General features: G+C 34.8%; 1 protein-coding gene across 1 annotated transcript in view; it reads right to left on the bottom strand.

Moving 5' to 3' along the window:
• The window catches only part of LOC149772062 (C-type mannose receptor 2-like), a 39214-nt gene extending 35334 nt beyond the window's left edge, over positions 1 to 3880 (bottom strand). Inside the window, exon 1 of the mRNA XM_089947915.1 lies at positions 3757 to 3880. Within this exon, the coding sequence (XP_089804041.1) occupies positions 3757 to 3802 (46 nt within the window). The 5' untranslated portion in view covers positions 3803 to 3880. The remainder of the gene's footprint in view (positions 1 to 3756) is intronic.
• Between the last annotated feature and the right edge of the window lie 11140 nt (positions 3881 to 15020).

The raw sequence follows: 15020 nt of genomic DNA, 5'->3' as shown, positions 1-15020 counted from the left end.
AGCGGAAACGTGCATTCAAATTTCACCTTTGCAAGATTTTAGATTAAGCTATTGGCATATTTGTTAAAAATTTTGTTTTACAGAGATATGATCCTTGAATTTCTTACAACATAACAACTTTCAAACGGTGTATGATCTAACCATTTTTTGTTTAAATGTTTTCAAATTATATGACAAGCATATCCTTAACATTGTTGAAAATACAAACAAGATTAGCAATGAATCATGATAGAAGCATGACAGGCTTACATGTAAAATCTTCTGACAACACCGTTTTTATTTATAGCAATATATCATTATCAAGAATCAGTTAAAGGCGTTCTATCAGTTCGATTATCCCACAATTTTGTAACATTTTATACAAAGATATGCCTTCATCGACTTCAAACAATTACATGTTTAATATTTAAATTATGGTGATGTCAATTTCGTATCAACGATATTAAAAATAATGTGAGAAAATACTGGTTGAAATGTAAACTATAAATATATCTGAGTAGTTTGTACATATAATGTATGATCCTTTTGCTTATGTATTTATGTTGTTTACATTGTTTGGATGTGACATTGTATTGCGTTGTAATCGATCATTTTTCTACTACTGTATTATCATTTAAGTAATAAGGCTTTTCTTATGCTTTCCAAGCCTTATGCTTTTAGACAGACATATTGTATTGAGATACTTCTTTCTTATGACCATATGACCTGGGCGAATCAAGTGCTTATAACATTTTGTTTCCAGTTTGAGGTTTCGTGAATCAGACAATGCATGGAAACTCGAGTGTAGTATGATATGCAAAACGAATGCTGGCTATTGAGATAACAAAACCGATGTCGCCTTGCACCGAAAGTCAAGACAAATTAGTACATATCAACGACTTCATGAGTAAAATACACGATAAACAAAGATTAGTATTGCATAAATAACATATTATCTTATATATAAACACCCACACCGACATTTGTTTTTCTTTATGTTTGTCCCATACCGCTTTCGAAACTCGTAGCCATTTTTTACTATTATTTTTTATTTAATATTTAACTGTTATCTTCAATCGTTATTTTAAACGCACGCCTCTAATGTTTTATAGTTACTTCTTTGTTTTAATGTTTAAACTTTAACTCATGACTCCAGTTTAAGTACGGGTAATTAAGCTAGTAAAGATATTTAACGATACTTACCATGATCCATTACCAGCGATCTCTGAAAAAATGTCCTTCATACTTCTAATTCATTGTTGTAAACAGATACACATTTTAGGGAAAGATATGTGTCTGTGATCTGGAGTTTTAACGTAGCTTGAACACTTTCTCAGTCATATCGCTACTATTCTGCAATATGGTAGTTTATGGCGATGTCTAGCACTGAGTCATCATTCCGCAGACATGTAACATAGTGCCACACCCAGTCACATGATCCCGACACCATCGTAACCAGTCCAAACACTAACCGCTTAATGCTGAGAGCCAAGCAAGGCCGCTGCTAACACAATTTGTATAAGTCTTTGACATGACACAGCTGAGTTTAGAACCCGCAGTCTCCCGCATCCGAAGCGGACGGTCTATCCACTTTAATACCTAGGTTGTTCATGCAAAATATCTGACTTACACGAAGACAAATTAACTATATACCTTAAGTTTTTATGCTTTTCTTGACGAGTCCATAGGGTGTTACACCATGAAATCAGTTTTTTGCATCCTTTCAATATAATGTTGGTTTGTCATACTTCTGAACTACACTCGTCTGTTATGAAACAATTTTCCACCTACATGAACAGCGAGAATTACCGGGTTTCAAGTGATAAGGGTAAGTATACGCAACTGAATTATGTTAACATCAGTTGTTCTAATTACTGTTACAACAATAAGTTAGCATATATTCTCCCATACACTCTTCCAAAAACGAAACACAGCCAATATCTGACTGTTTTCGATGTCAGTTCTGGCCCAATTAGTTTAAGCTGAAAACATTTACCCTTTCGTATGGCAAATTAGCCATATTAATGCCCGAATATGTTTTATGTGGCTGGTCATTCTCAGGACCTTTCCGATTTGTTGGTTAACTAGTGTGCTTGTGCACTTTTCACAGATGAGTGCATTATTTAAAAAAATAACTCCTGAGTTGAAGTGTCTGTTTTATGTTACCAATGGATTGCATGCACATAAAATGAGGAGCAATTTTCTATAGTATTATTTGCAATAAATAATAACTTGCATACCTTCTACACTTTCTGTGTTCTATATTCGAATAACTTAAGTAATTTCCTAGCGCCAGTACAAAGTGAGAAAAAATTATCACATCAGAAAAAACTATAGTCACATTCGATTACTAAAACAATAGATGTACCTGCCAGGTATCTTCTTTTGTTTCATCCATGTATTTTGTGACTGCTGATGTAATCTGATGTAGTGTATAGATACCAAGGTAAATAACGGAAGACAGTCTGTTTGAAAAGAAGTTCTTGGTGCGCATGTTGTTGTTGTTGTTGTTGTAGAGTTTAACGCCATTTTTCAGCACACGATAGGCTATACATGGCGGCCAGTATTAATGGTGGAGGAAAAACCCGGGAAATCCCCAGAAAGAACCACCGACCCTAGAGAAGCTACTGGCAAGCTCTCTCACATACCCACATTGGCCGAATGGTTCGCATGTATGTATGTATGTATATACATGTTATTGTGCATAATTCAATCAATTGTTTGTTTGTTTTAGTTTTTCTATTTCATTACATGTTATTGAAATATAACATTGTATACTGGACTTAACCTTGTCCAAAATTGAGTTCATTTCTGCTTTACTTGATTGAATATTTTATTTATTTCTTTTGTGTAACCAACTTACAATAGCTTCATTATTCTCTATGTGCATGAGGTTATTTTCAGGATTAGTATTCTGGTAAACAAGAAAGAGTAAATATGTTGATCAGGGTCAGGGTTTTGGAGAATCTTAAGTGAATTTTGTAGACTATTGTGTTGTAAATAAATAATGCTCATTAGAGCATTCTAGAAGGCTATTTTCTTTTAGGTAATAGTTGTTTTTAGAAAATGCTAATTATGACCTAATGTTAACCAGAGAACTATATTATATTGTGACTTAGAATTTTACCAGTCGTGCTTTGACATCCAGCACTTTAAGTTGTATTAAATTATGACCAGTTTGGGCTGAATTTTATTGTCTTCAAATTATCGAATGCAAGTGATTATTTTCTCTGGAAATACAAACATGCTCTGATAAAATTCTTGAATAAATGCATTCACTGGAATTTATAATATACTCAAACCTGGAATATTATGTATGTGATTCAACAAGAGACTGTTGATACAGCAGTACTTTGTGGACATTTTTCGCAATACCGTAAATGCATTCTTCTCATTTTTCATTTTGTATCTTAGGGAAGTAAAGTATGTGTTAATTTTACATAGCTTATTGTCTTCACTGTTTTACGTTACCTATTTTAAGAGCATAGACCCATAACAATGTATAACGACGATCCGATGCGTATGAGAGGTCTTCTTCCCGTCATGAAGTATTTGCAAAGACATGTCAAATAACTACCAATTATGGTGTCTGAAACAATGACTTTAAACACGCTGTTAGCACTGTAGAAACGACCAAGTGGACAGACACCGACATCCTTATGCCCAGCTGCCTTCCAATCCAGATAAATAACACTTGGTTGATTAAGAATCAAATTACGACTTAGAAGAGTGAACTACTGCAATACAATTGCGTAACTAAATATAAAGAGTACTTACGGAGTATGCAACCAGCGATAATTACCAATAAATGCGGTAAAAGCATGATCAGTCTTGATGCATAAACACAGATGAATATGTTAGTACTCTCTACTGCCTGTCAGTCGTATGTTCTCAAAATCCTAGATCATGTCCTGTAACCTTATAGGATGTTGATGAGTAAATTGCAGATGCCAGGATGTTACATGAGTTGCTTACCATGTATTTCATCATATTCAATGACACGACAGAAGTGGATAAATATTATCCCGTTATACGTAGCAAATATACATGCAATTAAAAAGATCGCAATATTGCATGGTACAACATCACCTGCAATACGAATTATCGCAATGTTATGCAAAGAAGATTATACACTCCAGATATATTCAAAATGATATAACAGATTGAAACTTTAATTTATATGACCGGAGCTATCTCGCTTGAACTTTGATTTAAAATCCAAAATTAAATATATTAAGCCAATTCACACAAAGTGTTTATATAGTTTTAAATAGCAAAATCTTATCAACTTTCAAGACATCTTTGCAATCATGTGTCTGGTACGTTAACTGAACCAACTTAAGAAATGCTGCATTATTACAGCATATAGTATTTATTGATTTAATAAGAACTTGATAACTATCGGCATCTTTCAATAGCATCCTACAGATGCAGCGTAATGAAATAACATCATATTATTAAGTTAAATATAAAATTTAGTCGAAAAGAAAATATCAGAAAGTCTTAATGGTGGATGCAACATTTGTCTTCAGAATATGTATGTCTGTATGTGGTGTGTGCATGTGTAGTAGCATCTTTTATAATACCTTATGTTGTAAGACCCTTTTATGCGCATGTTTAATATTGTTTCAATTCAAACTATTTTTTGACCCGTAAAATGTAACTATTTAAAAAACTTATATGTTTGAATTAAATTAAATCCTTACGTGAATTCATCAAATAATAAATTAAGTTTCCAAGGTAGTACTCTATTAAGAAACATAATAACTTCATTTAATCTGTGATTTTATATAATTCTCTTTCAATGAGCCACTTTTAAACATTTCAGAGACTCTTTCAATGAGCCACTTTTAAACATTTCAGAGACTCGAAGAAAGTATAAGTATGTTGCAATTTCCAAGGCGTGAACATTTGGGTATGAATATATAGAAGTGACAAATGCCAGAAACATATATTAAAATATATGACTGAACTAACTAAACTAGAATGTAAAATATGTCACAAAGTTTGAACGTTAAAAGGATTTTAACTAGAATTTCAAAGCTAATTCCTTAGAAAAAAAATAAAACGAAAAGCCTAATGAACGCTTTGATAAAGTACTGGGTATTTCATACTTTTCTCGGTCTCCCCAAAATCAATCCATCCCGTTCAAGGGTTCAATTTTATGTTTGGTATTTTCCAACAAGTCATCCATGAATTTGCTCTCAAATAGCTTACATATTCGTCTTATCACATTGAAGTTCACGGGGTTCTTGAAAGTTTTCATCAAACGTTGAAAAATATGATTCGCTCATATCACCTTGATACAAGAAATGATTGTATCGAGAGTGTTAATTTTTTTGTTGTTTTCTGATGGTAGTGGTTCAGATGAAGAAAAGTTTAGATTTCATCCTTTTGAACTAGTTTCAACCATCCTATCATACGAAAAATGAAGTTATTAAATTATAAAGTTATTTCAACAGACTATTCAGAAATTAATCTTCTTGAATCTTCTAGAATATGTCTCTGATTTCAAATATGTTTCAAAGACTTGTAAAGTAGTAGGAACAAATGTTTGCTAAACTCAATCGAAAATAAAATTTAGGTATGACAATTACAATTGACGTATTCAGCCTGGTGATATAGTTATGACTCTCTTACCCGTACCTCCGAATCCTGTTCCGACTAAATAGCATAGTCCTTATATAATTGTCAACACGTAAGTGTATTACTTTAAATCATTAGCACTCCTATTAAGAGGAAACACAGATAACGTAGGTACATAAAATATTTAAGACGTAATTTGGTAGAGATAACCCTATGTATCATTCAGTCAACGTAATTGTACCTATTTGAACATAATCTATAACGGTAATTCAATTACATTTTGGAAAACATTTTACATTTTGGAAAACGTATTGCAATTCTAAGATCAACGGACTGACACAAGTATGACAATTAATTTAGGCAAAAATGAGCTTTTAAATGCTTCTTTTAGATTTTAGGACAAACTATGGGACATGGTCATTTTAAACCTGAGGTTAACTTCAAGGCAATCACTCAATTTATTGTGTATCTTAGTAAAAACCAGCTGATGAGAGTTCGTGGTATGCTGGATCTTTTCGGAACGTTTGCTCAAAATTTTGGATTAATTGCTTAACCGCGGTCAATTATTTTGGTAAGAAATTCAAATTTATTTTGCTTGACAAGAGTCAGGAATCTTTCGAAAAATAAAATGCCATATTTAAAAGTGCACCAGTTCTTTAAGCTCCAAATTTTAGGCAATCATTTAAACTATATGTTGATGCAAGTGATGTAAGGGTTGGTAGTATTAATTGGAGAAGACAAATATAGTGTGGAACATCTAATGAAGTTTGTTTCTAACAATACTAAATAAGCAACATATAAACTGTTACAGAATAGAGAATTGATGCTTGGCGTTGATATTAGTTTTACAGCACATTGAAGTCGATAGAATGTCAGTTTCTTCTCCAATTATGGTATTCAGTCATCCCAACCCCCTTAATTTCACTGACAAAATCAAAAGTCAACACGCAGAAATTGTTGAGATGGAGTATGATACTGAAGGAATATAATATTGACATTATGCACATCAGATGAAAATGTATTACGATTGCAAAGGCACTATTGCGGGCATAGACGTACTGCATTGCAGTATTTTTGCGGATATTTTGCATCATTCATAAGACATTATCCTATGTAATTTCAATTGTCATAATATCATATTTATATGTAATTAATATACCCTACCGAGTCGGCATGATTTTACAAGAGGCCTATCACATACAAACGAAAGTATAGTCTATATCTTAAATATAATCCTGGTCTTTCTTACCTCAGTAATACGATAATATTTTTGACGTAATTTTCATTAACCGGATTTGTTCTCTACTATTTCCATAAATTATCCTTGCATTTTTAACCTATATCATGTCAATGCGTATGTATTTTAAGTAACAATGTTCAAAGGTATCCATATTTATACACAGCGACAAACGTTACTAATTTAACCGGCGTTAGGTGGCTGTTACTAATTACAGATAAATCCGGCGATGATTTTTGCCTATGTAGCAATAAACTTTATCTTATCAATATCACACAAAAATCATTATTGTTAAGCCTATATCAGCAAACTGCAGCAATTATATTCAAATTTATGTGAAATCGTAATTTGTGAAAATTACTCTTGCAATATTAGAATATTATGATACAAGGACAGATCCAATTTACTGTTGAAGTTTTCAAATGTATTGCTCTAACATAATAATTGATATTGCAGCGAAAAATCATATTTTAATAGGAAGTAAAAATATCATTGTGCCACAATTTTAATACGGTTCCAACAGTATGTAGATCTGGTTGAAACGGTATATGCATTTATTTGCAGGAAAAAAACATTTTTGGACTACACACTTCGCGATTCACGTGGCTGTGGCCGCAATGCAAAACTGTTGTTCATGTCCTGGTTATCCAAAACACTTAATTAGACAGTGTCTGTAGTTTTTGCATTTCAAGCCTATATATAAATATGAACCAGAAGACAGCCTTCAAGAGGAAACTACCGCACTACAGGTATGAAAACTGATACGTAAAGAATGTACTGGGTACGCACCCGTCTATAATGATCAATACATTAGCAAATCATTATTAATCTGGAGAAATAGGCACAACTGAATATGTTATGAAATACTAGTGCCTGCAACCTGAATAAAACTTATGATTTCAGCATCCTTGATCATAATCTGGACTCTTCTTATATATTGATGAGGACATTGAAGATTGCACAATGTAACATAAGTTGTACTCCGTCAGACTACAGGATGGAAAATAAGAGTGCAAGTGATATCATATCTGACGTAGCAAATATACATGCAGTTTAATATGTCTAAATATTAAAGGGATATACTTGAAATAGAACATAAAAATAAACATGATAACGTAACGACAATGAAAAGATGAACAGACTACAATGTCAGATATCCCTATTTACCGATATTGAGAACTGAATCGGAAATGGAGAAAGACAGTTACACCTTTTGGCAAATTACGCTATATTCCATGTACTATCTTAAATAATTTTGGTATTCACATTATACCTGTATCTTTCAAGAAAATAGTTTAGAACAGAAATATGTTATTCCCGATACATGTATATATTTTCACCAATATGATATTTATGAATTTATTTAACTTTTTGTTAGCGACAAAGTATTTGAAGGACAAATACAGTGGAAACCACTTATAAAATATGCTGCTCATAAATATAAAACGATTGCTTTATAAAATATTAAGAAAGTTGTTCAATCTGCCATACAACCGACAATTATATGACAGACTCCAAACTCAACAAGAGTTTACTTATTCCTTGCCAACGTTCAGATCACAGATATAATATTCCGTGCATATATCTACTATCAAAGCACATTGTGACAAAAATAAATATTTTTGACACATACTGTAGATAATTTTGACATTGGTCATTGTATGTTCCGTCATGATAAATCAATTGTGGACTTTATTGCAGAAATACTAAGAGTTTGTATAATGTCTGCTTTATTGTTAACCGCATCAATAAAACCTTGATTATTTTCTTAATAATATGATCAATTTGTGAGAACGTGATTGACTGATTTGCAAAACAAAACCCAAAGACATGATTAAATGAGATATGTATCATACCAATAATGTATATCTTAACATTATTTTTGAAGCAAATTATGTTTACCATCGTGGTGCCTTAACGGCAGTGCATGCGAATTTACAAATTGAAGTCCATAAGCAGACACAACTATTCAGTCTGTTAATAATGCATATTTTGTCTAACCCAAGTATCCTTCAACGTTAAAAAAATGAATGATCTTTATTTGAATTCGGCAATTGTCCGTCATCACGTATATATATATATATATATATATATATATATATATATATATATATATATATATATATATATATATATATATATATATATATATATATATATATATATATATATATATATATATATACATATGTGTGTGTGTGTGTGTGTGTCAATCTTGTACAAAAATTTATGGTGGCATGTTTGATATGTACAGTAAAGTAAATCCATCGCATGAACAAATATTAAATTAATTCTGAGGATATATTAATTTAAACCATTTCATTAGCAACACATACGAACATTTCTCCTACATCACTGTTAAAATGATCAGAATGGTATTTCAATACCTCGTCTCTCACGTTTGTTGCGGCCAATAATATTTGCATCAAATGGTTAGGTGTATGTGCCTAATTTCAATATATTTCGTTCATTTCTTTTTTAGCAATTGTCGTCGATGTTACAATACATATTAGGTATGGCAGCAACTGAACTGTACACGAGCACTACATTTTTCACTTCCATTTCTTCTAAATCTTGATAGACCTCTTTTCTCTTTTCCTTATTGTTCTTCTGTCTAAAATTATAAGTTGTATAAAGAGTGATTTCTAGAGTCGAATATAAGGGTTGATATTAAAAGTCGTTGATTGACATATAATGTTCACTGCTGCTCCCCAGTTGATACTAGAAGCCAGATTCGTTATGAAATAAGTGTCCTGTGACAATTCCTAAGTAACTGGAAAGTCATTTTTATGATTATATAGGACAGTATCAACTTTCATCAGAAGCAGTACGGTTCGTAATATGATGATCAGATACAAACTTTGCAAGGGAATTTATTTTCAGTATATACGTGCCACTGAGAAAGGTAAAACGTGATGGTTCAAAAACAGAAACACTAAAACTGTGGAAAACGTCATGGATTTGAGTAAAGAAAATTACATTGCATAGGTATCTAAAAATCTTGAGCAGATGTTTTAAGCAGGCATGCACAGCAGAAATGGTGGGAACGAATAGATGTCATATTCCCTGTCCATGTGAAGACTAAATTCTGTGAGAAACATTTATGAACATAGGACTACTGACATATTTTCATATTGATTAGCTTAAATGTAGTGATGCTTTAATGTATTGTTTATTGAATTAAATGTGAATAATGTTCATTGTAAATTTGAATGTTTTGACATACATTAAATGATAGTTTTAATATCATGTATTTGTGTCCAGTTGTTGCGTACTCTCCTCGTACACTGGCACTTAGACTTATCGCAATTTGTAATTGTCATGTTGTGACATATTGCAAAAATGCCTGGCTGTACAAATTAAGATCTTTATAGGAACAGTTGGTGCTAAAGCTCCTTCATGCAACACATGCAGCACATATTATTGCTTGTTGTGTACCTGAGTAACCTGACACCTATTTACAGGCCATTATCTATATTGCATTATTCAAGTAAGATACCTATACAAACGTGTACTCATCTACCAGCTATATTGTTTGATAAACATTTTAGGTAGATAGAGTTTTAATGATTATGAACTTTACTATCAAGTTTGTAACACGCTCGAATCCCAACTTTGTATGCAGGATGTCCCAAGGAAGGCGCACGTAGTCGATAACTGCATCGGCGAAAGCTTTCCTTTATTGTCGAGGATTTGCTGGTAGGGACTCATTACCGCGGAAAGCGCAGCAACATGTGTTATTTTAACCGGAAAAAAGTGTATTTAGATACACAAGAGCTTTTTAAAAATGTGGCTAACTACGACAGGTATCCACGCAAGCGCTGAATTACAAATCCAGCTCCGGAATATATCATCACAAAAGTGGCGCTGTAAGCGTTTCAAACCAGAGAGGCCAACCGTGGAGAAGGCCCTCATAGGCTATCCAAGAACTGGATGGACGGCCTTGGTTGTGAGATAATAATAATAATAATAATGATAATAATAATAATAATAATAATAACAATAATTATAAAAATAATGAGGACTTTGTATAGTGCCTAATCTTTAGAAGCTCTAAGCGCTTTACAACATTAAACAACACCTATAAGATGAAAAACATATAATGATATGATTACAAAACCAAACACCATGAAATTAGAAAACATTAAAAAACATGCTGAGAATTTGAGAACATTTAAGGTAGAAAACATTATTAGGTCTTTAAGTTTGTTCTTGCAGTCGAAATAAATGAGTTTTGAGAGCCCTCTTGAAAGTGATCACTGTGTCGTTGTGTCTAAGTTCAGCGGGCAATTCATTCCACGTTGATGGACCCTGATATACAAAATAACTCTGTCCAGATTACTTTGTTTTCGTACTGGGAATAATGAGTATACGATTGTCAGAAGAGGAGCGTAAGTATCTTGCTGGTGTATACACATGGGTGAGGTCGGATAGATATATTGAACCAGAGTCCGAGAGCGAAATGTAGCACAGAGAAAAAATGTTGTGCTTGATTCTGGATCGAATGGATAACCAGTTAGGGTACAGAGAAGTGAGCAGGTGTGTTCTGATAGCGGTACTCTAAATATGATCCGAACAGCTGTGTTTTAAACTTTTTGAAGTTTCTGGAGCAGATATTGAGATGAACCAGACAGAATTGAGTTACAATAGTCCAGTCTTGAAAGTACTAATGAAAACACACGTGTTTTAGTGGCATCAGCTGAAAGATATTTGCGAATGGAGCTGATGAATCTCAGCTCAATATATGCAGCCTTGCATATGTTCATGACATGTTGGTGCAATGTGAGGGTACTGTCCAGAGTAACACCTAGGTTTCGTATTGATTGTGTGAATTTAATATTGGTGTTGCTGATATGTATTGTTTGGGGTAAAGGATGTGAATGAGAAAGTATTTGTGTTGTAATCAGAATGGCCTCAGTTTTATCATCATTCATATGCAGCGTGTTACATGTCATTTATGATTTCACACCAGAAATGCACCTCTCTACACCTTGGATGGTAGCATCAACTTTAGTTGGATGGCTAGATTTGTATATTTGGGTGTCATCAGCGTACAATTGGTGAGACACTGCATGATGTTCTATAACACCTGAGAGCGACTGAGTGTACATAATGAAGAGGACAGGTCCGAGAACAGACCCCTGTGGAACACCACAACACAGATCAACTTAGCTGCGGTGTATTCCATTTGCAGATACAATTTGTGTCATCTTGACCAAGTAGGACTTGAACCACAGTAAGGCTGGATCATGAATGCCAAATACATGCTGGAGACGGTGAAGTAATATATCACGGTCTATTGTGTCAAATGCTGCAGAAAAAAATCAAGGAAGGTCAGGACTGTAATCTTTCCGCTATCCAAAGCAGATATAATGTCATTAACTACTTTTAGAAGAGTAGTTTCAGTAATGTGGCAAGGGCGATATGCAGATTGTACATTGATAAAAAGACTGTTTGAATTTTGATGAGATACAAGGTGGAATAGAACAACCTTTTCTAAGATTTTTTATATCAATAGGAGATTAGAAACTGGGCGGTAGTTCTTTAAATCGTTATGGTCTAGTGTTGGTTTCTTCACCAGAGGCCTTACAATGGCAGTTTTTTAAAAATGATGGGAATTCCCCGGATGAGAGAGGGGGATTAATAACATCAGTTAGTGAAGGCATTACTGGATCTAATCACTCAAGCAGCAATGATGTTGGAATTGGATCAAGTTCACATGACTTTGGTGCACTCTTCATCAGGATTGTACGTACGAAATCCATAGAGACAGGTTCAAATGCTGCTAATGGTTGCCGTTCAAATTCTGTATCCCAAATGTAAGGTGACGACGAGGAGATTGAAATTGTAGTGTCAAGCTTATCTCTAATGGTGTGTACTTTATCACGGAAGAAATATGCAAACATGTCCGGAAGGTCAACTAGAGAGAAAGTAGTTGGAAGTGGTGTAGATTTGTTCCTTGACATAATCTGGTTAGTAATCTCGAAGAGCTCTTTGCAGCTCTAACTTTCCATGATCTTAGTAGTGTAGTGGGCTGATTTTGCTGCATGGACTATCTGTGACACTCTTCTTAGCGGCTTCATATATTTGCTTAAGAATAGTGAGTCTGGTGGAAAGCCAAAGCCTCTCAGATTTCTGGCGGTCTATTATAGCAGTGCGAAGCGCTGGTCACTAACACTGATATAATATGGAGAACACCTTTGAATTGATACTCTGCACTTGGTGGCTGGTTCATGTTTGTCAAGCAATGAACGCAGGCAGTTATCGAGTTGTTCTGCGGTAGGAGGTAAGCAAGTTGTTAGGTTAGCTTGGATGTCGTGCATTAGTTTGGTTATATTTATCATACGGATGTTTCCATTAAAGCAAATAAAGATGGAGGGTTAGGGACTGATAAGTCAAGATGGCATATATTTCAGAGGTGATCTGATGCAAGGTCATTGGATACCAGGGAGGACCGTATAATGTTATCATCAGGGCTATGAAGATTCCAGTCTAAAATGTGATCATGTTTATGGGTGCGTTGGTTAACTGACTGAGGTTGAAAACATTAATATAATCTATGAGTTTTGATGTATTTGGGTTTCCGGGACAGTCAGAGTGAAATTTGAAATCAGGTTGCCACCTATCAAATTTCCTTAGTCCAGGAGATTCGGAAACTGCTCCAAAAAGAGAGAGTCAGCCAACTTGTTTTTTCTACTAGGAGGAAGGCGGTATAGGCAGAAAAAATGGACTGACCTTTGCTCCAGTGTGAGCGTGGTTTGGACTAGTTCAAACGTTGTGTGGTCGAAATTAAATGCTATGGTTTGGTTAAGACGTTTTATCATGGAGTTCTTTGTGATGACAGCAGTTCCACCTCCGCAAGAATTACGGGGGTGGGGGGGAACGACTTGATGGAGTAACCAGTGGGTGTTAGATCTGCACACGTGGGCTCATCACCTGATGTTTTTAGCCATGTTTCTGTCAGGAAAAGACGTCAATATTCTGGTCGTTGATATAATTAACTATTTATGTGCGCTTTTCCGGTGGTCCTACTGACTGGGTATTGAATAATGCAATACGCAGAGGTATATCCTTGATAGTTGACACAAAGGTTGACGAATAAAAAGGGATTTGAATTAGGTTATCTAAATTAACGGTCGAATTTTTTTTTAAAATTTTTGAGCCGAAATAAAGGAGATAACTTGAATTCTTCTTCCTGTTTTACGCCAGCCAGTTTGAAACAACGTTTCTTTTTTCGCTTCTGTTTACATTTAGGCAATGATGAATGTAGTCCCAGTTCGTATAGTCTAGAGCACAATGCAGTGTGGAGAGCCAACGAGTGATCATTTAAAGCATTTAATGAGGGTCCATCGTAGCATAATCGGGTTGACTGGCGAGTATCACGTGATGGCGGTTTGCTCAAAAACAGTGGAGCAAGACAGCTGAGAAAAAGTCTAATTGTTCTTATTTCCAAAACAAGGAGATGAAGAAACACATACGAATTTAACATCCAATACATAATTAACACAATAATGTAGATGAAAACAGGCAACAAGCACACATATCATGAAAACGGCAATAAAAAACGGAACAGCTGCTTCAAGCCGGTTAAGCGATAGCTACCATCTTGTCAATCTGAACTATCGTTTAGATTTCCAAGGCGACAGAGACCCTGCCCACAGTACCCTGGGAGTATACATGGAGAAAGCTTGGTGATAGTCTCTCCAGGCAATTTAGGAAACATTGCCTCGGTGTACCTGAGTCGTAACCCATTTCCATTTTGGGTTTCTGCCTTAATTGTATCAGTCTGGCAATCCATGCTGCGCTCCCTGTCATAATGAGGACCGAGTGTACGTGATTCTTAGCACATTCTGCAATACGTCGCATGAAGCCTGAACCTACCTAATGTGAAACTAAACCTCCTTTGCCCTATACGGCCTAGACTATCGTGCCATGAGCGCAAGCCCTTACCCACTGGTAGAAACGGCCTTTGTTCGCTGCGCTTGGAACTGAAAGGTGCAGACGTTGAACCGCGATTTACCACGGTTACTTGGACGTTCCACTGGATACAACAAAATAATTGCCGCCAGGCTCTTACTGCACTGGGCAAAGTAACTACCGCAGCCCGGTCCAAACTCATTTAGCGAGTGGAGGAAGCCTGAGAGCAGAGCTAAAAAAAAGCACTCTCGGGAGCCGTAACTGAGCATTATCCTCCATTCTGATGTGTTGTGCATCAGAT

The sequence above is a fragment of the Sinohyriopsis cumingii genome, unplaced genomic scaffold, assembly GCF_028554795.1.
Source record: "Sinohyriopsis cumingii isolate HCF-2022 unplaced genomic scaffold, ASM2855479v2 utg001518l, whole genome shotgun sequence".
NCBI classification, from domain to species: domain Eukaryota; kingdom Metazoa; phylum Mollusca; class Bivalvia; order Unionida; family Unionidae; genus Sinohyriopsis; species Sinohyriopsis cumingii.
The sequence above is the reverse complement of the archived record's forward strand: the minus strand, read 5'-3'. Positions and strand labels throughout refer to the sequence as shown.